The sequence below is a fragment of the Copadichromis virginalis genome, linkage group LG6 (assembly GCF_057382275.1).
Source record: "Copadichromis virginalis isolate Kocher_CV1m ecotype Utaka linkage group LG6, C_Virginalis_male_GT1.1, whole genome shotgun sequence".
Lineage (NCBI taxonomy): Eukaryota > Metazoa > Chordata > Actinopteri > Cichliformes > Cichlidae > Copadichromis > Copadichromis virginalis.
Genome location: NC_140623.1, coordinates 36,340,876 through 36,364,221, shown reverse-complemented (window position 1 = coordinate 36,364,221; position 23,346 = coordinate 36,340,876). Strand labels below are relative to the sequence as shown.

General features: G+C 40.9%; 3 protein-coding genes across 3 annotated transcripts; all 3 read left to right on the top strand.

The window, feature by feature from the left end:
• Positions 1-1,898: 1,898 nt before the first annotated feature.
• Positions 1,899-15,655, top strand: LOC146708386 (target of Myb1 membrane trafficking protein). Its single transcript, XM_085460251.1, has 15 exons — positions 1,899-2,099; positions 4,661-4,745; positions 6,113-6,191; positions 6,490-6,639; positions 7,468-7,602; positions 7,689-7,838; positions 7,984-8,100; positions 11,019-11,152; positions 11,235-11,277; positions 11,390-11,516; positions 13,536-13,602; positions 14,611-14,701; positions 14,791-14,850; positions 14,940-14,982; positions 15,069-15,655. Exons 1-15 carry the CDS (start codon positions 2,027-2,029, stop codon positions 15,212-15,214), a joined length of 1,500 nt encoding a protein of 499 aa, XP_085316377.1. The 5' UTR covers positions 1,899-2,026; the 3' UTR covers positions 15,215-15,655.
• A 243-nt stretch (positions 15,656-15,898) lies between these two features.
• Positions 15,899-17,371, top strand: LOC146708385 (noggin-2-like). Its single transcript, XM_085460951.1, has one exon. It carries the CDS (start codon positions 15,937-15,939, stop codon positions 16,939-16,941), a length of 1,005 nt encoding a protein of 334 aa, XP_085317077.1. The 5' UTR covers positions 15,899-15,936; the 3' UTR covers positions 16,942-17,371.
• Positions 17,372-17,678: 307 nt separating this feature from the next.
• On the top strand, positions 17,679-22,524 carry get3 (guided entry of tail-anchored proteins factor 3, ATPase). The gene is made up of 7 exons (XM_085460250.1): positions 17,679-17,855; positions 18,755-18,902; positions 19,357-19,505; positions 19,601-19,751; positions 19,923-20,030; positions 20,966-21,163; positions 21,254-22,524. The coding sequence occupies exons 1-7, from the start codon at positions 17,713-17,715 to the stop codon at positions 21,380-21,382; spliced, it is 1,026 nt and encodes a 341-aa protein (XP_085316376.1). The 5' UTR covers positions 17,679-17,712; the 3' UTR covers positions 21,383-22,524.
• Positions 22,525-23,346: the final 822 nt, after the last annotated feature.

Sequence of the window (23,346 nt, the reverse complement as noted above, 5' to 3'; positions counted from 1 at the left end):
GGATGAGTTCCTGCCCCAAGTGGAGGAGTTCAAGTATCTTGGGGTCTTGTTCGCGAGTGATGGGAGAAGGGAGCCGGAGATCGACAGACGGATTGGGGCTGCAGCTGCAGTAATGCGGACGCTGCACCGGTCTGTCGTGGTGAAGAGGGAGCTGAGTGTAAAAGCGAAGCTCTCAATTTACCGGTCGATCTACGTCCCTACCCTCACCTATGGCCACGAGCTGTGGGTAGTGACCGAAAGAACGAGATCGCGGATACAAGCGGCAGAAATGAGCTTCCTCCGAAGGGTGGCTGGCCTCTCCCTTAGAGATAGGGTGAGAAGTTCGGCCATCCGGGAGGGGCTCAGAGTAGAGCAGCTGCTGCTCCACATCGAAAGGAGCCAGCTGAGGTGGTTCGGGCATCTGACAAGGATGCCCCCTGGGCGCCTCCTGGGTGAGGTGTTCCAGGCATGTCCCACCGGGAGGAGGCCCCAGGGCAGACCCAGGACACGCTGGAGAGATTATATCTCTCGGCTGGCCTGGGAACGCCTTGGTATTCCCCCGGATAAGCTGGAGGAGGTGGCTGGGGAGAGGGAGGTCTGGGCCTCTTTGCTTAGGCTGCTGCCCCCGCGACCCGGCCCCGGACAAAGCGGATGAGGATGGATGGATGGATGGATGGATGGTTATTACTTTTACTTCCTACATTTTAACACAAATGTCTGTGTTTTCTACGGCTCAACAAACATCAGCAAATATCACACAAACTTTTTATGGAGTTTGTCACACACTGTGTCTGCTTTCTAAATGTACAGCTGTTGTATTTCCCAGAATGAGAGATAAGGTCACTCAGAGAAGGGGAAAGATATAAGAAAGACAGGGTCGGAGAGGAAGAAAAGCAGTTATAGTTAAAGGTAATGTCTGCCCATTGGCATTTGATAAACTGGAAATTTAAAGCTTACATGTAATTTCCTAATTATTAATCAGGTATTGGGTGTGTATGTTATATTAGATATATATCATATCTGTTATTTTTGTTCACATTGTTAAACAAACTGTTAGTGACTAAGGTATACTAACTTAAGTATTTAAAGGTTGAATGAAAGTACTCTGCAGTTTAGTTCAGAATAAACAGATTAATAATAATAATAATAATACATTTTATTTGAGGGCGCCTTTCAGAAACCCAAGGTCACCTTCCAAAAAAAAACTTTTAATAATAGGAACAATAGTCATAAAATACATAAAATAAGTTAAAATTACAAAACAGAGCGTGACAACAGATAAAATCAGCATTAAAGCGAATAAGCCAGTTTAAACAGATGTGTTTTGAGCTGTGTCTTAAATACGGAGAGGGAGTCAATATTTCTTAGTGCAGGAGGAAGAGAGTTCCAGAGCCGAGGAGCAGAGCGACTGAAAGCTCTGTTCCCCATAGATTAGTTTGCTGTACTGTGGTAAATATGCAGTAAGTAACTGTGAATGGTTAATGTTGGTTTACATCAGTTGTAGCAGAAATAATTTTGAATTTAAGTTGACAATATTATGCTTAGATTCATTCTTCTACCAACTTTATATTGTCTAACATAAAGACAGAATAAACAGTACGCTTTCAGCAAAGGGAATGGAAATTAGCCAAGACAGCTTGTGAAATATTGGGTTACATTTTGTTGAAATCAGCTGTGTAAGTCCACAAAGAGCCTGAAACCTCAGAGCAGCACCAGCACATGTCAGCTGACCACAGCCAGTACACAAAGAAAATCTGCTGGAGCTCAAAAAAAGAAATGATTTTATATATATATATATAATACACGTAATCCGAACTTCTACTTAAATGATTAAAGTCTACACTTTTTCCTCACTTAGGAAAGTGTTTGAGGTGTGAAGAAGCTTCAGCCGTCGGTCTGTACGCTGATGCTGTTTCCTGGCTGCGTGCGTTTTCACGTGACCCCACGAGCGAGTGAGCTTCAGAGCCAGCGGCTGACACTTAAAGCAAAAGCTAACACAACAAGCAAACGTATTCACTTCGGCAGCGGACGCCTGTAATTTTCGAGGATGTTTTCACTCGGGGAGAAAATGGAGTTTCTCATAGGAAACCCATTTTCAACGCCGGTCGGACAGAGAATCGGTAAGCAGCTGCTTTTTAAAACCGCTCAGAGTGGTGTTCAAGTCGGTTCAGTTTGCTTCCATTTGTATATTTTCCGTTTTGCTTTTAAAAACTCCGCTAACACGTGACAGTGGCGACAAACCTGTTTACTTCCGGTTTTCGCATTTTATTCTATTTATTAATCAACTCCAAATTTGCCAGGAAAAATAAGATAGTTTTTACAGTCAATGACGCAGGAGAGGCGGGATTAATTCCCTTGATTCTTCCACGTGATTGGTCGATATAAATTGAGTGGCAATTCACTTGGCGAATCCGGAAGCCGCTTGGCGTTCCTTCTCACTTCCTTATCACTGATGTGTTACAGTTTCACACTATGCCTAAGTGTCAACAAGTGTGTGCCGTCACACATCTTATGAAGCATCTGCCATTTGCTCGTAATGGCACCGGGATAGTTCTCTTTATCCAGCCACTAAAAGCTCCCACAATCCACTGCAAGTGCAGATGCCTGCAAAGATGTGTAACATCAGGACAGTCATCGGTATTAAGAAAATGTCACACACCCATCTCATGCCTTCCTTCCTCTTATCTCCTCCACTCACTTTCTCACATATAAATGTCAGCTACTTCTGAGGCAAATGAGAGCAGAATCAGCTGACAGTCACATGAAGTGGAAGGGAGCTGGGGAAAGAGAGTGGGAGGGAAGGGGTGAGGAGGGAAATGGAGTAAATGGGATCGGGGAGTGTGGGGAGTTTTGGAAAGGAATGAAGGAGATTTAGAGACTTATGAAGAGCCCGTGTAGGGTGGAGTGGGGAAAAAAAGCAGGCTTTGATTGCAAAATAGTTTGGAGGATGCAGGATTTTAGGGGAAACCTTTCTAATCAGCTCAATGCTACAAATAATGAGTTACTGAAACGTTTATCAAGAAAGTGTTATTATATTTTAAGTTTTTTGTTGGGTTAAAAAAGGGTGGGCCCTTTTGGTAAAAGAATATGACCCATATTTAAATTTTTCTGTCAATTTATAGGAAAAATTACTTTAAAGAAAACACAACATTTTTTTTTTATCTTACCCTGGAATCTGTCAGACATTGTATTGCTTTGTAAGAACTATTCTTCACTTTTCATGTTTAATGCTGCACCTGCTTAGTCAACACACAAACAAACGCACAGCTCTCTCGTGTTTGCATCATTACATCCACTGATGAGGATGTCGTCAGTGGATGTAATGTCTTTTTTCAGGCTACTTTTGTGTCTTGTGGTTAACCAGCTTTAATATGCATGCGGCAGCTGTTTACCTTAGAGTTAAATGAATTTATTTGAATTATAAACCCTGACGTTTAGCTATCTTATAATGGGTAGCTGGATGGGCGGATACGTATTTTGGCAAGACTCTTGCCCGTGTTGTAAAACTGACTGTCATGCATGTCTGACTTTTAAGAATCATGTGTAGCTCAACTACATTAATGAAGTCTAGTCAGGCAACATTACACTGAGGATTTTTATCTGAAAGCAGTTACATATTTTGAGGTTCTCACCAGTGTTGTCTTCGTTAACGGCTTGAGAAGGCAAAGAGTTAGAGAAGCATAACTAAATAAGCTGTCAGGGGTTATTTTTAAAACAGACAAAAAGTTCTCATATCTCTGTGCAGCTTTTAGCTGTGCTTTTTTTAGTGTTCTCATGAAGTTCCATATTTTATTCATTCTGTAACTATTACTGTCCTTAATGAATGGTACTAATCAGTAATTTTATGTGAACAGTGAATGGGATGTCTCTGTGGCATGCACATAGTGTCTCATGTAGGATTTTATCTGTCACATCTTCACCTTTTTGCCTTTTTTTCTACTAAAAGCTCCAAAACCAACTCAACCTAGTCAGCACTAAACAGCAGACAGACACACACTTGGTAATGCCTCTGTCAGTGCGCCCCAGGGTGGCTGTGGCTACAATGTAGCTTGCCATCACCAGTGTGTGAATGTGTGTGTGAATGGGTGGATGACTGGATATGTAAAGCGCTTTGGGGTCCTTAGGGACTAGTAAAGCGCTATATAAATACAGGCCATTTACCATTTTTACCATAATGACCTGGTAGACACAGAGGTATATTTAGCATGTGTATTTATGAAGTGTTAATAAGTGTGTTAATAAGGTATCAGTCTGCTTAAACGATATCGATTTTACTGTATGTTTCCCAAAACATAAAAAATCAGTTAACCCTGGTTTAATCTGTGCTGTTGCTATTTAATTCCTAGCATAATGAACACTATGCAAATGTGTAAACTGTTTCCCATTGTAACTGATCATTTTTTTAAACCCTCCTCGTGAAAGCAGAGCATAAAATGATCACATGGTGACCTTTCTTTTATAAATATAGACCATTGGTTCACATTTTTGTCTTTTGCATTATGATAAGTAGACCTTCAAGTCTGGTCTGTGAAACAGAAATATTGAACCCTTAAATGTGTTGTGTTATGTCGATGTCATGAAAGAAGGGGGAAGTCTTCTGTTTACTGTGATTTTCCAAATATTCCAATTTCAGTATTATCATATTAAATGTAGTTTGATCTCATTCCCTTACTCTTGACAGAGCAAGCGACCAATGGATCACTACAATCGGAAGACTGGGGGCTCAACATGGAGATCTGTGACATCATCAATGAGACAGACGAAGGGTAGGGATGATGTTATTTGTTGTGTTGGGGTATTTTTGGTCTGTCAGTGAAGCACACATGCAGGAAGAGACAACAGTTCTATTAATTCCTTATTTCTTGTTTTCTCTGCACAAGTCACATCGAAGTCAAACTTGTTATTACACATGCTCACTATATAACATTTTAGCTTTGTTTATAATAGTATTAGTAATAATAAATGACACAAACTAATAAAAAGTTTAAATTTGTTTTTTAATAACTTTAAGAGATAAATAGCTAAGGCAAGTTATGTAAGCATGTTTCCATGTTTTGCTTTTGCATCACTGTGTCACTTCCTTTATGGGTTTGTTGCTACTTTCAGTGCTGGTTGTCACCATTGACCTACTTACGTCTAACACTGTCTTCTAGTTAATTACGCATGTTTTCTGCTGAGAAAGCCTCTCTTGACACATGTTTTTCTGAAGGTTTCCTGTTGTAAGGGACTTTTTCCTCCCCACTGTCATGAGGTACTCACGGTGGATAGTTTAATTGTTGTATTATAGGCTCATTACCTTCCAATATCAAACACCTTAAGAAGACTGGGCCATAGAAATAAAATTAATGAAACGGAATTGAAAGTAGTTAATTCAGAAGAGACAGAACAGATTAATAGGGTTAAAAGTGTAGGTTACCTGTCCCAGTTAAGACAGTTATATTTTTTGTTTTGCTAGTTTTTACCCCTCAGCTGTAAAAGGCTAATGGGGTATTGTTGAGCTCATCCCAGCTGCCATGTGGCATGAGGCGGGGCACACCCAAAACATGTTTTAAAGCTTTTGTGAGATTTTAAAGGAGGAAAGATTTTAACATTTTATGTTGTCAGTGTTAAAGGTTTTTGTCACTGCATAAATACTTGTGGTAGCAGATAGTAGGAAAAAAATCAATTTTCACCATGCCAATGGAAGTACACACTTCAATTAATATAAGTGCGACTGAACTGAAGATTTACAATTTACAGATTAAAAAATTAGCTAACAGATATGACCATGAAACTGTGAAATTATGCATAAATATGCAAATAATTTTCAAACATGTACTTATTTCATATATTTAGTTATTTGTCCACTATAAATAACTATATATATAGTTATGTCCACTAGATAAACTGTGGAGAAGTAAACACTAGCATGTGCATTTTCTTTGCACTCATGTTGAAAAAACAGGTTAAAGCAGCAAAAGAAAATATCTAAATTCTCCATTACAAAATAAGTTGTTATATATAGTTTTGCCAGAGAAAACCCATTTTTAATTTAATAATCTACAGTCTTTTGTTAATGACTTATGTTGCATATTTAAATTTTTAAACTTTAGTATGGATAAGTAAACAAACATCATGTGATGCTTTTCCCCAGGCCGAGAGATGCAGTTAAAGCCATTAAGAAGAGAATAGTAGGAAACAAGAACTTCAGAGAGATTATGTTTGCTCTCACTGTGAGTAATTGTCTGTCAAAGATTGTATGTTTTTCTTTTTGTGTTATTTGTTCTGTCATGGCCTGTCAGATGTGAGAGGAATATTTTGCAGGTCAAAATGATCTTTGTCCTGGTTGGCTGTTATCCAAGAGGAGATGATTTCTGTGTTTACTTGTGCAAGTAGCTCAGTTAACTCGGGTCTTAGTTAACCCATTGACGTCATGCTAGAGAGAGATAGATTTTCATTTTGGTGCAGCTAAAATCACTTTTTTTTTTTATATGTTACGTGTTGTGTTGATTTTTTCTCACTCTCATATAGGTTCTGGAGACGTGTGTGAAGAACTGTGGCCATCGTTTCCACGTTTTGGTTGCCTCACAGGAGTTTGTTGAGGGGGTTTTGGTTCGTTCTATTCTGCCCAAAAATAACCCACCCACTATCCTCCATGACAGGGTCCTCAGCCTCATACAGGTATGTACATGACCGAGTGTTTGTGCACAAGTGCAGTGGTGTCAAACCCTACAGCCTGAGGGGCAGAATCGGCCCAGCAAAGACTCAAATCCGGCCTGCTGGATGGCTTTGGAAAATTTAAAGGAGGGCATCAATTTTTTTGACTTTTTTTTGAAGCTTTACAACCCCAACACCCCCACAACCACTTATACTACACCAAAGTATTTAATCAGAATCAGGATATTTTAATAATCCCAACAGACTGAACTAATTAAATAATACAATATATTGCAAAGTTTAAAAATTTAAGGAATAGCACTATTATATACAAATCGCTCAATTATAAAGATATTACAGAGGATATTACTCAAGATCAAAATAGGCTGTATGTGGTCCTCCATGTAAAATGAGTTTGACATCCTGGCACTAGAGCTTTAGCTTAAGATGATTTGTATAAAAAAAAATCAATTGCCACTGTTTAATTTATTAGTCAATTCAAATTAGACAACCTAACAGAATCGCTTTTTTAATTTACATTGTGAGGCTGGAATCAGTCTCACAGACTCTGTTATGTCTATGGAAATGTGCAACAGTGTTATTTTTAATGCTCACAATCCAGGTGTCTACATTGATATGTACATTCCTCTGCTACATGGTCAGAGTTCTTGTGGGTAATCATAAACAAAGACCGCTAACATTAACATAGTCTCAGGCTTAGAAATGCTCTAGGACAGTACACTTCTGTTCTCTGCATGTTGCCTTTTATGTGTCGTTCTATGTGCCACTGGATGCAGATTTAGGGGTCAGTCATCTCTTTACAATCTGTTACATGCTCTCTTTCATCTTCAGTCATGGGCTGATGCATTTCGAAGCTCTTCCTCCCTGGTGGGGGTGGTACATGTATACGATGACCTAAGAAGACGAGGTCTGGAGTTCCCCATGACAGACCTGGATGCTCTGTCCCCCATCCACACACCAAATAGGGTGAGACTATCTTCCAGTGAAAAAACAAAAGACCACTTGAATGTTTGGATAGTTATTGTACCGTACCTCTCTGACAAATCTTGCAGAGCACCCCAGAAAATGGAACCGCTGAGATGCCCCCTGTCACTGCTCCTACAAATGAGTCACAACTGGAAGCTGCTTCAAGTATTTCCAGTCAGAATACATCACCTTCATTTCAGCCCAGTGAAGGACCAGTCTCACTTACTGCAGAACAGGTTCCACTGACCAAAAATACCTCTCATTGTATATAGACTGTTTCTGTATCTGAAAATGGCTTATCTTATTTTCATGTAACATTAATGCATCACTGTGGCCTTTCTAGCAGTGTTTGACTGCTTTTTGTATTTTTCTCTAATCTAGGAGCAGAAGCTGCGAAGTGAGCTCGATTTGGTGAGAGGAAATCTCAAAGTGATGTCTGAAATGCTAAATGAGCTACTCCCTGGACAAAGCCAGCCAGATGATACACAGCTGCTACAGGTGTGTGTGTGTGTGTGTGTGTGTGTGTGTGTGTGTGTGTGTGTGTGTGTGTGTGTGTGTGTGTGTGTGTGTGTGTGTGTGTGTGTGTGTGTGTGTCAGAAGTGCCTTTAGGAGCTGTGGACTGTGAATATAGTGTATTTGCTGTTGCCAGTTTAAGGACCTAAATTGTGTTCTAAAATCAATGCACCATATAGTTTCCTTACAATGTTCTATTGTTGTACATTTGTGGTATTTCATCCATCCATTTATTTTCAGCCACTTATCCAAAGTCGAATTGCAGTGTCAAAAAGCTAAGAAGGAAATTGCAAAATATCCTATTCCTTAGGAACATTTTCTAATCCCTGCTGGGAATAAGTTCTCAGTCTGCACTACCTGGGTGAGACTGAAAAGCCTCCAAAGGAGAGTGTTCAGGAAGCATCCTTATCATATGCTGAACCACACAATTCCTTTTTGACACAAAGAATTGTCACCTTAATGTGGTTGAGGGGTTTCTCTGCTACTGTGATCCTAGGAGCATAACTTCTGAGCTCCACCACTTTAACGTTGTAATGATGTATGCTTTATTGATTCCTGTGGGGAAATTCCTCTCTGTGTTTAACCCATTCACTCAGTGAAGCAGTGGGCAGCCACCAATCTAGCACTCGGGGAGCAGTGTGTAGGGACAGTACCTTGCTCGGGGGTACCTCGGGGAATCCAAACCCCCGACCTTCCGATCATGGGGCCACCACTCTACCTACTGAGCTATCACTTTGGCCACTCCTTGAGCCAAATTGGATGGGAAGCTTACTGCTGAGTGTCCAGTGGCCTAGCCTTAAGCCGTGGGGCCCAGCCATTCACAGCTCAAATGGGCCCACAGAGATTGGCTTTGAGGTTGGATGCATTTTGAAATGTGTGGGGGACAAAGGCATGGACCTGGGCACCATGACCCCCGCATTATAGACTCTGGTGATATTGCTAATTGCTGAAAGGCAGTTGCACTAGAGAGATTAGATTAGATAGAACTTTATTAATCCCTCGGGTGGGTTCCTCTGGGAAGTTCGATTTCCAAAAAAGCACAGCACCGACAGAAGTTAAAGAGTTATACACACACACATATATATAAATACAGAGACAATATAAATAAAATATACGAAGGGGATAAATAGAATAAATAGGAATAAAAATAAAAATACAAGTGAATTGCACATTTCAAGTATTGAGTCTATTGCACTGTTGACTATTTACAAAAGTATTGCACAAAAGTATTGCACAGTGAGGTGAAGAGGCACTACAGCTTAGTTGTTCCCCCCTCCTTTGTCCTCCTGTTTCCCCTCCCTCTCCCCTCCAGAGAGGAGTTAAACAGTCTGATGGCGTGTGGGACAAAGGAGTTTTTAAGTCTGTTAGTTCTTGTCTTTGGGAGAAGCAACCTGTCACTGAACAGACTCTTCTGGTTGTTAATGGCCATGTGCAGAGGATGCCCAGCATTGTCCATAATGTCCATCAGTTTCTTTAATGTCCTTTTCTCTGCCACTGTCACCAGAGTGTCCAGCTTCATGCCGACCACAGAGCTAGCCCTCCTGATCAGTTTCTCCAGCCTGGATGAGTCCTTCTTTGCTGTGCTGCTCCCCCAGCACACCACAGCATAGAAAAGTACTCCAGCAACCACTGACTGGTAAAACATCCTCAGGAGCTTCCTGCAGATGTTAAAAGACCTCAGCCTCCTGAGGAAGTACAGTCGGCTTTGGGCTTTTTTATACAGGTGCTCTGTGTTGCATGACCAGTCCAGTTTATTGTCCACCCACAGCCCGAGGTACTTGTACTTGTTGACCACCTCCACCTCCTCCCCCTCTATCTGAACCGGCAGTGGACCTGCTCTAGACCTCCCGAAGTCCACAACCAGTTCCTTAGTCTTTGAGGTGTTGAGTTGCAGGTGGTTTGTGTGATTCCATGCGACAAAGTTCCTCACCAGACTTCTGTACTCCTCTTCCTGATCATCCCAGATACACCCCATGATGGCTGTGTCGTCTGCAAACTTCTGAATGTGGCATAATTCAGAGTTGTAGCAGAAGTCAGAGGTGTACAGGGTGAAGAGAAGAGGGGACAGCACAGTTCCCTGTGGTGCTCCTGTGCTGCTGACCACAGTGTCAGACGTGATGTCCTTCAGCCTGACGTACTGTGGTCTGTCGGTGAGGTAGTCGGAGATCCAAGCCACCAGGCAGGGGTCCACCTCCATCCTGTTCAGTTTTTCTTGAAGCATACAGGGCCGGATGGTATTAAAGGCACTGGAAAAGTCAAGAAACAGGATCCTGACCGTGCCTACTCAAAAGCTTATGGTGATGATGAACTGGGTGTTCCTCCAAGAGGCAGTCAAGTGTGTGTTGAGTGGCCGGGGAGGTGTTGGAGAGCCCCACTTTTATGCCCCTTTTCTACATTTACTTTTAGGTCACAGATAACAGTATCCACATTTCAATCAGTCCTGTCCACTGTAAGACATTATTTGTGAAAAAAGACAAACATAAAATGTTTTTGTATATTATTTCACATAGTTTAGTTTCTGTTGTGACGAGACCACATTAGATTACCAACACTGACTGAAAGGTTTCAGAGGTGTTTCAGGTTTTAGAGTGATTGTTTTCCATTCTTTAACGTCACCAGTCTGAATCTAAATTAATGTTTAGCTTTATTATTTTGTTTTTACTGAAGTGCACGTTTGCTTTGATGTCTCATGCCGCCTGTAAAACCGTTGCCTTTAGTGTTATCTAAGTTTAGAGCATGACTCGTGTTGTTGTCAATGGATTAAAATCAGGATGAAAACAAAACATGAAAGTAATTTTTGATGTAGCAGAATAATACCAATGACTGAAAATTATCTATTTAAAATCACTCTGTCATTTGGGGACAAAATAATTAGATTTTTCTTTCCTCCTCTGTCCAAGCAGCAGCTTTTCTCTGTCTGTAAGAGCATGCAGACTCGGGTGGTGGAGCTCATCCCTCAGCTGCTGGATGAAGGATTTATTGAAGAGCTGCTCGTGGTCAATGATGACCTCAACAATGCCTTCATTCGCTATGAGAGGTGCATGTTTCAGATTTTATTTGTAAGGCAGTGTTGAGATGCAACCACAGTGTGCTCAAAAGTGTGCTGCATTGTTTTTTAGGTTTGACAGATTGAACAAGGCACAGATTGCTAATACACAACAGGTAAAAGATCCTCTTGTTTAACTTTCTTTAACATGACGTGTGCTGCACCGTGTGTCTGAAAATAGTAAACTGTCATTTAAGCAATGAGTATAAGCTCTCACCCACTTTTCAGAGCTCTTCAACAAACCTTATCAACCTCAGTTCTGAGCCTTCAACTGTCAGACAACCAGCTGTCATTTCAACAACCAGCCAACCAGCCGCCAGCACCAGTACCAATCAGCAGCAATCAGCCAATCACAGTCAGTAAACTTTGAGTAACTTTGAGCTTCTTTACGGTTCAGTTCAAAAAACACTGTCTTTTCCTCATCACGTTTCTTTGAAGTTGTTGGGAAAACAACCACTTAGAAAATGGGAACTATGATACTTAGTCAAAGCGTCTGGACTTCTTTAAGTTGCTTGAAGACTCTGATTACATTCACACATTTAGGCGCTTCTGACATAGTGAAACTACAATTCAAAAAAGGGCATTTTGGTTACTTTTCCCTGTATGTTTTTACAAAAACAACCAGTGACAAATGTGACTTCGTTACCAAAGTTTGAATTTTAAAGAAAAGGGAGTAAATTGAGTTTAAAGTGAAATCAAATGGTTCTCACACTAGTTGCTGATCTTATTCATATATCACTTCTCTTTCTGCTGGAGAGATGTTCCAGTATAACCCTTGTTTTACTGAGGCTTCCTGTGACTGAAGTCAATTTAATTAATTATCAATCTAAAGACTAGAAATACAGCAATGGACATCTGTCTGTGTAGTTTCTTAGACGTCCAGGTCATGGCATTCCCAGGAGCTTGGAACAAAAGCAACTGGACTTTTTAAAAAACTGTAAAGATGTTTCACCTCTCATCCAAGACGCTTCTTCAGTAATAAAACTGAGGTGGAGGTGGAGAGTCCCAGGTATTGATATCCTAGTTGGGGTTGTCCCGTAGGAGGGTCGTTAACCCACTATCAATCATTATCACATGAACCAAGGTGTGAAAAAAGGCGTGGGTCATTATCACCAGAGGTTTCGGGTGAAACCATTGTGAGACGTTGCCTTACGCTATCATGTGGTCTATTGACGTCACCTGACACAAGACGTGCATGGAAGTTGAGCCATCTGGGAAGGGATTTCATGATTTCATTGTAAGTGGATGACAGTTGGTGTCATAAACCACCCCATGCTCGTTCACAGTGGACATAGAGGGCGTCTTTTGCTCCTCTTTCAAACCATCTGTCTTCTTGGTCCAAATGTAAACATTGGCATCTTTGAAAAAGTGACCTTTATCCTTTAGATGCAGATGTACAGCTGAGCCTTGTCTTGTTGAGATAGCTCCTCTATGTTTCTATCCACTGAGTTGATGTGAAAAGTGAAGGGTTGGAGTAGGTGAAAGGTGGAACCTCTTTATGAAACTTAAAGTACTCCAGATGTTTTTTCCCCAAGCTCAGAAGAAAGCAATGAACATAATTAATGCAAACTAAAATATTGCAAATCTGAAAATCCCTGTGATCATGATTACAATTAGTTTTAGGATCTTAATTCAAAGAGCTTCCTTTTAAATAGTGTATATAAATTTGTGTTCCTTAGGCAAGGCGTTAACTTCATAAGAAGCAGATCTTACTTCCTGTGGGTTAAACAAAGCCTGTTGGTGAAGTTTCATAACATATCATCAGGTTATGATATGAAATGATAAACATCCTAACAATGAACACTTACATAATATTCTGCATAATAATCTGCATTGTTATTGTTTTGGGGAACTGTTGGATAGTGTGTCGCTGAAAGAATTTTGGGAGAGCATTATCTCCTTTCCTTTCATAAAGAAAAGGAGATAATATTGAATAGAAGTAATACAGGAAGTGCTGAATCACCTTTTTTAGTGTTTACAGTTTCCGAGCAGATCTTTTAATAGCAGCTCTATAGAAGCCTCTGGGTAATTGTGCTCCTTGAGCAAAATTGATTATTCAGCCGTAGCATTTGTCTTATGATTGGTAAAAACAGGATGCTGTGGCTGAACGTCACAAGGGAATGTTTAAAAATGCATAAGCTCCATGTTGACCGGTGTCACCTCATGTGATGAATGGCAACAACAATGGTTATAGGAACTTCTCTTCTGTAACTGCTGTAACTTCTATGCTACTTCTGCTTAACATTTTAAATATATGTTTTTGAAAACATGGTCAAATTTAATACAATTTTGTTTTTCTCTAAAGTTATACCACAATTTTAATTAACAGCAATTAGATAACAAAGTAAATAAAATGAGGACTTCTGCATTGCAGATGAAGAGGAGGAATTTGACATGTTTGCGCAAACCAGAGGCAGCTCTCTGGCTGACCAGAGGAAAAGGTGAGTGTTACTTACTTATGATGGATATAAATGATATCATCTATGCGTTTTATATGTTAGGGATCTGCATGCCACTGATAACAAGTCGATTTATTAATGTTCTAGATAATGAATCACATTTATACTTATCAAAACAATACCTTAAGGCCCTGACAATTACAATCTTCCTATCAGAGCTGTGTTTCATTTCTTAACATTAAGCTAAGTTTTGAATTTTGGACAGTTGTAAGCAAATACGCTTTATTAGAAACACAGAGCCTTTAACAAAGACCTTTCCAATAAGAAATCCAAACGACCTTGTCATCACCATTTATATTTAACAACTAGTAAATGATTTAGAGCAGCAGTCCCCAACCTTTTTTGCACCACGGACCAGTTTAATGTCACACAATATCTTCATGGACCAGCCTTCAAGGTGTCGCGGATAAATACAACAAAATAAAATGATACGAGCAAGACAAAAACTCTGGGGTGACGTGGGCCACAAGTGGCCCCTGGGCCGCGAGTTTGAAACCCTTGACTTAGAGCAGGGGTGGGCAACTCCAGGCCTGGAGGGCAGGTGTCCTGCAGGTTTTAGATGTGTCCTTGATCCAGGACAGCTGATTCAAATGGCTAAATGACCTCCTCAACATGTCTCGCAGTTCTCCAGAAGCCTGGTAATGGACTAATCATTTGATTCAGGTGTGCTGACCCAGAGTGATATCTAAAACCTGCAGGACACCGGCCCTCGAGGCCTGGAATTGCCCATCCCTGACTTAGAGGAACCCATCTGGTACCAACAGCCATGCATTGCTTAAAGTCACTTAACTCCCCTTTCTCCACTGTTCTGATGCTTGGTTTGAACTTCAGCCTACTTGTCTACGCGCGTAAATGCAGTGAGTTGCTGCTCTGTGATTGGCTGATTAGACATTTACAATAACGAGCAGTTGAACAGGTGTACCTAACAAAGTGTCTGAGTGTTTTTATGTGCTGTATATGCCTGATCTGTGTGTGGTTGTGTGTGTTCAGTGTTAGGTATGAAGATCCAGGAGCTGTAGAGGGCCTGGCTGGAGCTCTTGATACCAGGCTGCAGGTCACAGGAGGAGGGAGTACAGCAACAGTAAGATGCAGCTGGATTTTGTTTGGAGTAATATCCCTGTTTTTAATATTACGAATAAATAAAACTCAGGGTCATTTAATTTCTTTTAGATTCCGCCAGCGACAAACTCTATGCAGAATGATATTGACAAATGGTTATCTTCTGATGTGGTAAGAGAACACATGTGTGTGAATAGATAGATAGATAGATCAGGGTGATAATAGCATGACATAATCTTTATTCTTTGTCTACGAAAAAGCCGGAAGAGCAGTCTTCAGTTTGCGAGGGAGTTTCCAGTGAAGGTATGTCTGGTCCTGTCGCTTCTTTTGAGTAATGATAATATTTTCAGACACACACAAATATTAAATTATACGTGTCACCATTTCAGAGTTTGATAAGTTCCTGGAGGATCGGGCGAAGGCGGCAGACTACAGCAGCCAGACGATTCTCAATGTGCCATCTTCCACACCCAGACGGCCACCACAATCTAGCCAGCAACAGGATAGCACACATGATCATCTGTTCTCACTCTGAGTGTGTGAATAAGCAAGACGACAGGATGGAGGTCAACACAGGAGTATCACAAACTGAAATATGGTTACATTCACACGTATAGTGTGCCAGGTCGGGTTTTTTCTAAAGGACACACACACACACACACACACACACACACACACACACACACACACACACACACACACACACACACAGATGGAACCTGACACTACAGAACTGCTAATCAATCAGCTTGTTTCATAAATGCTGTATTTCTCTGTTAATTCTGCTGTTTGTTATCTGTATGTGCGTATATACAATTTTATGTGACTGTATTTATATGTAAGATTATAACATGGGAGTAAACTGGATGTTTAGTATGATGCAGAAAATATACTTGATATTACACCAAATGTGCCTTTGATCCACAATGCTGATTTTGTGTAGATGAAAATAAATGGGGCATTTGCCCCATGAACATTTTTCATGTGGTCTCTTTTTAAAATATTTTACTCCTTAGTCCAGTGATTTACACACCAACTTTATCCAATGAATATTTCATTGATAACCCATTTAAAGTTGGCACTTTGCAAAAGTGTGAAGTGTGGAAATTTTGGTACGTGACACCTTGCATTAAACCAAATTTCAGCATAGTTGTCTTATATTCAGATTGCAAGTTAGCCAAAATATCAGAGTCTTGGGAACTCAAGTGTGCCATACTCAATAGAGTGCTGCTTGTGTGATAAGACACTGAATTCAGTATGTTGTTGTTTAAGAGCCCAAGGATGTCTGGTGTTGGGTACACAGAGTCCCTGAAGCACCTAGCACCAACTGAAAGCATAACTAAAGGACTGAAGGGAAAAGCTAAAAGAGCAATTTTTCATTCTTTGAGCTACAGTCCAGATCTGAAGACCATGTGTGGGCAGTTTGCCATTTGTCTCTGTTGGATTTTCCTATCTTTTCTCCTGGATGCATCTCTGGCCTTTATTTCCAACATTTCAACTCAAAATCAGCATCCAAATGTGACTGTTGCTCAAGACCAGGATGGCACAGGCTGGGATTCACCATTTCTTCAGCTGGGAGCCAGTCTCCCATCCTTCTCACAGCCAATCCGTCCATACACCCTCATCACAAATGCTGACGACTACCACTACATGCCCAAAGTCAGACATCGCCAGCCTTCTCGCCTCCTGCGTCTTCTGGGATCCTCGTTTGACCCGTTTTGGATGTCTGTAGATCACCCTTTTGAGTCCCCCAAAGGAAGTCAGCCCACCCTTACCACCTTCAAAGAGAAATTTAACCTGCGTGTGTCTCCAGAACTGAGAAAGGCTTCAGCAAAATATCAGCAGAAACTAGAGAAGGAGGCTGCAGAACTGGACCTCAGTTCTCTGCCATCAGATGCTGCCAATTCAGTCAGAGGATGGCTGGTGCGCTCAGCAACATGCAAATTACAGCACCAGTGGGTCGATCTGGGCCCAACCTTCTGGCCACGGTGGCTGCGGCAGACTGACTGTGAAGGGCCAGATGGAGGGCAAAGTTGCTCCTTTCCCAGTGGGATGAACTGCGTGCGAGCTCAAACAACACACATAAAGATTCTGGCTTGGCACTGCATTGAAGTCAGAGATGGAGATGATCGCTCCAGAAAATTGAGAGGTGAAAACTCTGATGGCAGTGCTCAGATGGGGACAGGTGAAACAAGGAAAAGATGTTTATGGAGACAAGTGCCTTATCCTGTGGTGACTGCATGCATGTGTTCATGTAAATGAATGTTTTTTATCACTGCAGACCGGCTTTTTTTCTGTGCACACTGTGTTTTTTATTATTTTGTTGATTTTCAGTGTTATAGTTGAAATGATCGAACATGGCTACTTTTAATTACTAAGACGATGCCGCTACCTGCTCTTTCATTTTCTCTGCTCTAAACTTTCAACATTTTTAGTACAAACTGGCTTAATAAATATTTAAGTAAATGTTTTACGTCAGTAAACTGCAATTTCTAAGGCGCTGAGTTTAGTGTAGTTCGTGCTACATTCATGTTTATGGTAAATTCGTGGATTGTGCATGTTTCTTCCAATTTTTCTTTTTCACTCTATTTTTGCACTTTCATATTCAAACAGTATCAAACATTTTTTGTTTACAGAGAACATTAAAAATGAAAGTGTTTTTGGTAACTCACTGTTGTGTTTGATTGATTGATCATACTTGACAGTATTAATTGAAGATATATACTAATCATTCTAAATTCAAAATCTACATAAACCTGTTTCTAGATGACTTCCTTGCAAACTATTCTAATGTACACATGCGCATGAATATAATATGAATAAAATATAATTGTCAGTGCCTATGTGATTCCTTGTCTTCTTCTGTCAAAAATTAATAGTGTCTTCAATATTAAAACTACCAAATGTCGTACAACCCTGCGGCAGTGTGAAACCTTGCGTGGATCAAAACTCCGAGGAGCAGTGAATGCATCAACTGTGGATACGTCTTTGCGTAACTCCTGAGCTGTACGTCGCTGACTGTACACATACAAGATGGCAGCTTTGGTGGAAGACGAATTTGAAGATGCGCCCGATGTGGAGCCGTTAGAACCAACTCTGAAGAATATCATCGAGCAGAAATCTTTGAAATGGATATTTGTGGGTGGGAAGGGTGGCGTTGGTAAAACGACATGTAGGTAAGTTGATTAAAATGCTAAATTGCCTCCGGATACTGACTCGGCTTGAGCGGCTGGCTAGCATTAGCCGTTACCATAAGTTGACGTTGATCATTGTCCGAAAATGAATTGCGTGGGTAATTTTCCCACGACGAGATTAGACTGGTGTTAAATTTCTACCTAAAGACGCGCTAGCATCAAAGAAAAGTGACTGTTATGTTTTAGATTTGAGTAAGGAGTCCTTTCGCCGGGCAGTTTGGTAGCTGTGAAGCGCAGTGAGCAGCTAACGTTAGCAGCTGACACATGGATTCACGACTTTCTCAGCACCTTCAGTAATCACCGTATAAGCCATCATCAATAACCTGCTGCTAATGTTACCTGTTCTTTTACTTCACCCAGAGTTAAAGGAGACTCCAGAGTTAGGCTGTCAAGCCCGTATTATCATATCTTTATTCATAACAAGAAGAAAAAAATATGAATAAATGCAATTCCAAATGAACGTGGATCTAGTCTGTAGCGGACTTATTTCAAACAAGATAACTAACAAAAATCTAATGTGTCAAACAAATATGTACATCACACCAGAGCAGCCACGATAACATTGCGCATAGATCAACCACTGTCGCATATGCTATCCCTTAAGTTATCTACTGTGTTTCAGTTGGAATATAATTGCATGCGAAAGTTGCGTTCATCAAAGTAACTGGGGGAAGGTAATGTTCACAAAGTGGAAATGGATTAGAATTTTACTTTGTGCTTTACACGGCATGCATGCACATGAAGGATTAAGAATTCAAAACATTGCGGATCTCATTGTTGGTCAGTTGCACAGCATTTCTTACATGCTTACATTGGGCACAAAATACTCTTAACAGGCTCTTTAAACACAAACCTGTCCCCTTTCCATGTCCTTCTGACAGCTGTAGTTTGGCTGTCCAGCTGGCTGCTGTTCGGGAGAGTGTGCTCATCATTTCCACAGATCCTGCCCATAACATCTCTGATGCTTTTGACCAGAAGTTCTCAAAGGTACCCACTAAGGTTAAGGGCTATGACAACCTCTTTGCAATGGTGAGTATATGTGTACACCTAACAGCTATTAAATGTTACAAGTGTGAGGTGCTGCTTGATGAGATTAAAAATTGAACTCAAATGTTTGCAAATATATTTTTTTCTGAGAAGCATGCTATTAATAATATTAATAACATTGATGAAGTCTATGAAACAACAATGAGCAAGCATCCACAGTACAAGGATTTTCTTATCCACATTTTCATCTTTGCATCATATTAAAGACTAACGTTTAGACAGAGTTTAAAAAGCACAGAGGGTTTGTTCATTCTGTTTTTGGAAAAAACAAGTTAGTGCATGAGATCACCATCTTTTCAGAGTCACAAGGCTAGCCAGTTCCACATGTGAGTCTCACAAGCACCACTGTGTAACAAACTCAATCACTGGAGGGCATAAAAACATTTGCAATCTATTTGAAGTGTTCTGATCTTAGGATTTGGGCATGTGTATACAGGAGATTGACCCGAGCTTGGGTGTGGCAGAGCTGCCTGATGAGTTCTTCGAGGAGGACAATATGCTCAGCATGGGCAAGAAGATGATGCAGGAAGCGATGAGCGCCTTCCCCGGCATCGATGAGGCTATGAGCTATGCAGAGGTCATGAGGTAGTTTTGTATTTGAGTTTTCTCGCAGCATGTCTGAAGTTTTAAGGACAGTTAGTGAGTGTTATACTTACCACTGTTGTTTGCCTGTATCTCAGATTAGTGAAGGGAATGAACTTCTCAGTGGTGGTCTTTGACACTGCCCCTACTGGTCACACACTGCGACTGCTTAACTTTCCCACGATTGTGGAGCGAGGTCTAGGCCGCCTCATGCAGATCAAGAACCAGATTAGCCCTTTCATCTCTCAGGTGGGTGCTGAGACGAGCAGATCGGTTCAAACCATTTTCATTATTCTGCACATAAAACATGATTTCTGATTAAATATATTCACTTTGTTGGCCTTTTTCTTTCTCCAGTGTTTTCTCTTTCTCTCTTCTCTTGTTTTCACTCACACTGTCCATCTCTTTTGCTGTTTCTAGATGTGTAATATGCTTGGTCTGGGTGACATGAACGCAGACCAGCTGGCCTCAAAGCTTGAAGAAACCCTGCCAGTCATTCGCTCAGTTAGTGAGCAGTTCAAAGACCCTGTAAGTCACATTTATATATTCTTATACAACTTTGGGATTTATATAGTAATAGCTTACTATTGATTTGATGATTGAGGGTAGAATTAACTGCCTTTTAACGGGAAGAGCCCTGTCTGGTGGAAATCAGGTTAAGGGAGGGTGCTCCTTTCTGATTTTATTATGTATATAAAAATGTGTTTTCTAGTTCTCTTACATTTGGGATCAACTGAAAGCTTTTCAGAGAGCCTTTAGAACAACTCGATAAAAGAAAATTACACTTGTCTAGCCTAAAAATAATAATGATCCCTGGACATTTTTTTTTCCTTCAGCCACTTTCTAATTTTGGCATTATTGTACAGATGAACCAGATGCAACATCATTGTCAGTTAAAGATGTAATTGCTTTAATGGTTGTAGTCTCCACCCACCCACGATGAATAAGCCTTTTCACACTACACTTCAGTCATATACTGTTCTAATGAGGTGCTGTGGTAGCTACATGCACACCCTCTGTAACAAGTCTTATCTGATGACAGAAGAAACTTTAGCTGGTTCGAGTGTCAATAGTGTGTGTGGATACAAGAGTTTTTTTGGAGTGACTCACTGTGCACAGTGGCCTGTTGCACATGCATGTATCCCTCTTATCAAGCCCTCTTTATACTATTTTGTCATTAGGACAAAAGAAGTTTCGACAACAGTTTCACCTTTTTATTATTTTCTTTTAAAGTTCTAACTCCACCCCTGTTGAGCCCTAGTAGCTAGTCTGTTTTACTTGACTGCTTTAGGTTTTGTTGTTCCTTTTGATTTTGTTCTTTGATGGGAACTCATCTACCTGTTTAGACAAAATATTTAATGTAAATAACGAATTCAGTATTTGGAGGAAATTTGAGCTTCATGAAGTCATATTAATAGTTTTTATCTATGTGTGTTGTGACGCACCTTCCTCTCACCCTTCAGGAGCAGACCACCTTCATCTGTGTGTGTATTGCTGAATTTCTGTCACTTTATGAGACAGAGCGGCTGATTCAGGAACTGGCCAAGTGCCGCATCGACACGCACAACATCATTGTCAACCAGCTCGTTTTCCCTGATGCAGACAGGCCATGTAAAATGTGTGAAGCCCGCCATAAAATTCAGTCGAAATATTTAGACCAGGTATGAATCAGGAGAAATGGGAAAGTTTATTTACAATATTTACAGTTCAAAGTCACACAACTTTATTGGTGGTTTGTCTTCTGCCCACAGATGGAAGATCTTTACGAGGATTTCCACATAGTCAAGTTACCTCTACTGCCCCATGAAGTTCGAGGTGCCGACAAGGTCAACACGTTCTCTAAGCAACTTCTGGAACCCTACAAACCCCCAAACAAGTGATGTCCTGCCCCCTCGCAGGGCCGCCTCCTCTCCCCCCATTCTACAGACACAGCTCTGCAGTCTGAGTTATCCTCCTCTGAGCTCCATCCCCAGCAAGCCTCAAATCCTGCAGCAACAGCCTCAAGACGATCCATTCACTCCTCAACACGGTATCTTCACAGCACGGTTACAACGAGACACCCGCCTGCATTGAAGGGTGCCCCACCCCCCACGACATCACAAGTAAACCCATAGAGAAGCTGCATTAGTGACAGTGCTGTGTGTTTGAGGAGAAAACAGCTTTCAGATGGTTGATGTTTATGACTTGTTTATTCTGTGTGATTCATGGTGACTGTGTGTCTTCTTCCATTTGATTTGCAACTTAAAAATTCAAACAAACTCGTGTATCACACTTTTTCCATCCAGATTTCTATATTCAGGTTGTGGTGGTGGCAGGGAAATAAAAAAGAAAACACTAAAAAAAACCCAGGAAGACAGCTTGTGTGGTCTTTAGTTACAGCCTTGTTATTGCAACCAAAACAAACTGAAACAAAACAAATTTGAGTGTCTTTTACCATTTATCAGATCATTAGATGACAATAATGAGAACATCAGTCAGATTTATTGTTTTCTATCCATAAAGGACACTAGTTGCTTTGGTTGGTATGTGGAGGAAGGTTGCAGTTTTATTTGATGTGACTGGTGATGTTTGAGCTGGAAGCTAAAGCTGTTGGGCACTGCTGATCTCCCTGTTCATGTTCCTATACAGCGCTCATAAACTCATCCAGTGTGTTTCTGTCAAACCTGTGTCCATCCTGTTGACTGAGAACTATATGGGAACACCATTGAAAGATATTAGTAGCCTTATTCAGCGCTTTGTTAATTAAAATACATATTGAATGTCACTTGATCAAATGTTAAATGAATGGTGAGGTGAAGGAAATTTAAAGCATCCTTTCCCTTTTGATTGAATATCAGATTCCTGGCTGCCTTGATTGGTGCTTCCCAAGTGAAACATAAATAAATGACAGGATAGTGCACTCTCAGTTAAAAGCTCCATTTCCCCTCTCTGTCACGGACAGTTTTTGAGTTGGTAAGAATCTGTTTTCTATAGATTTTCCTTAAATTATAATGTCAGTGTTGATTAAAACAAACTTGCCTCAGCTGAAAGTCTTTCATGGTCATTTCTTTTTCATCTGCGTGCCAGTTGAATGAATCGTTTAATTGGAGGGGACTGAAGCAAATTCTTGCGTGCGCACAGACCACCAAACTGAGCAGTGTGCAGATCGGCTCTGACAGAGCATGAAGCCCCATTTAACCTTCCAACAAAGCAGTTCAGGAGCAACATAAAAGCCTCCCACTGAAAAGAACACAAAAGTGGAAGGAAAAATGACACAAAATGACTATTGTATCAATGAACGCCAAGAAGTGTCTCAGTTTAAAGTGTGGTCGATAAGTCGTGTTGGGTACTTTGGAGACATGATTTTAAAAAAAGTCTCAAACTATATCCAGGTGCGGAGCTCCACTCCACTGATATCTCCTTATTACAGTACAACTAAGTTTAAGAAAAGTGGAGGAAGCTTTGACATAAAATGCTCCTTTAAGATGGTATGAGTATCTTAAGATGTTTGTTATTTAAGCTGCAGCACGCAGTAATTACTGATCTGTAACTGGAAAATTGGGTGATTTTCTTTCGTATCACTTAACACGAAACTTTGCCATGGTTCACTTGCTATTGTTGCATAATTTTCTACTGTACTGCACGGTCCTGTGCGCTCCTGGTGCCCCGGCGCTGCGGCCTGTCGCTTGTGTTCCATCACCTAGCCCCGCTCTCCCGGTCGGGGGTCGCGTTAACGAGCTCCTCCTCCTTCTCGTTTCGGGGATTTACCCCGGGGCGCACTGACCACTGGACGCACTGAGGAGGCACGTAGGATTACTGCCACGCAGCCGAATGAGCTTCAACTTAACGGAGCCACTTGATCACA

Excerpts from the sequence above, each read along its gene's own strand:
- LOC146708386 (XM_085460251.1), top strand. The coding sequence starts at position 2,027 with ATGTTTTCACTCGGGGAGAAAATGGAGTTTCTCATAGGAAACCCATTT. Across the intron at positions 2,100-4,660 it reads GCCGGTCGGACAGAGAATCG|AGCAAGCGACCAATGGATCA; the intron begins GTAAGCAGCTGC and ends TACTCTTGACAG. Across the intron at positions 14,702-14,790 it reads GAGGAGGGAGTACAGCAACA|ATTCCGCCAGCGACAAACTC; the intron begins GTAAGATGCAGC and ends AATTTCTTTTAG.
- get3 (XM_085460250.1), top strand. The coding sequence starts at position 17,713 with ATGGCAGCTTTGGTGGAAGACGAATTTGAAGATGCGCCCGATGTGGAG. Across the intron at positions 17,856-18,754 it reads GTTGGTAAAACGACATGTAG|CTGTAGTTTGGCTGTCCAGC; the intron begins GTAAGTTGATTA and ends TCCTTCTGACAG. Across the intron at positions 20,031-20,965 it reads GTGAGCAGTTCAAAGACCCT|GAGCAGACCACCTTCATCTG; the intron begins GTAAGTCACATT and ends CTCACCCTTCAG.
- LOC146708385 (XM_085460951.1), top strand. The coding sequence starts at position 15,937 with ATGTTGTTGTTTAAGAGCCCAAGGATGTCTGGTGTTGGGTACACAGAG.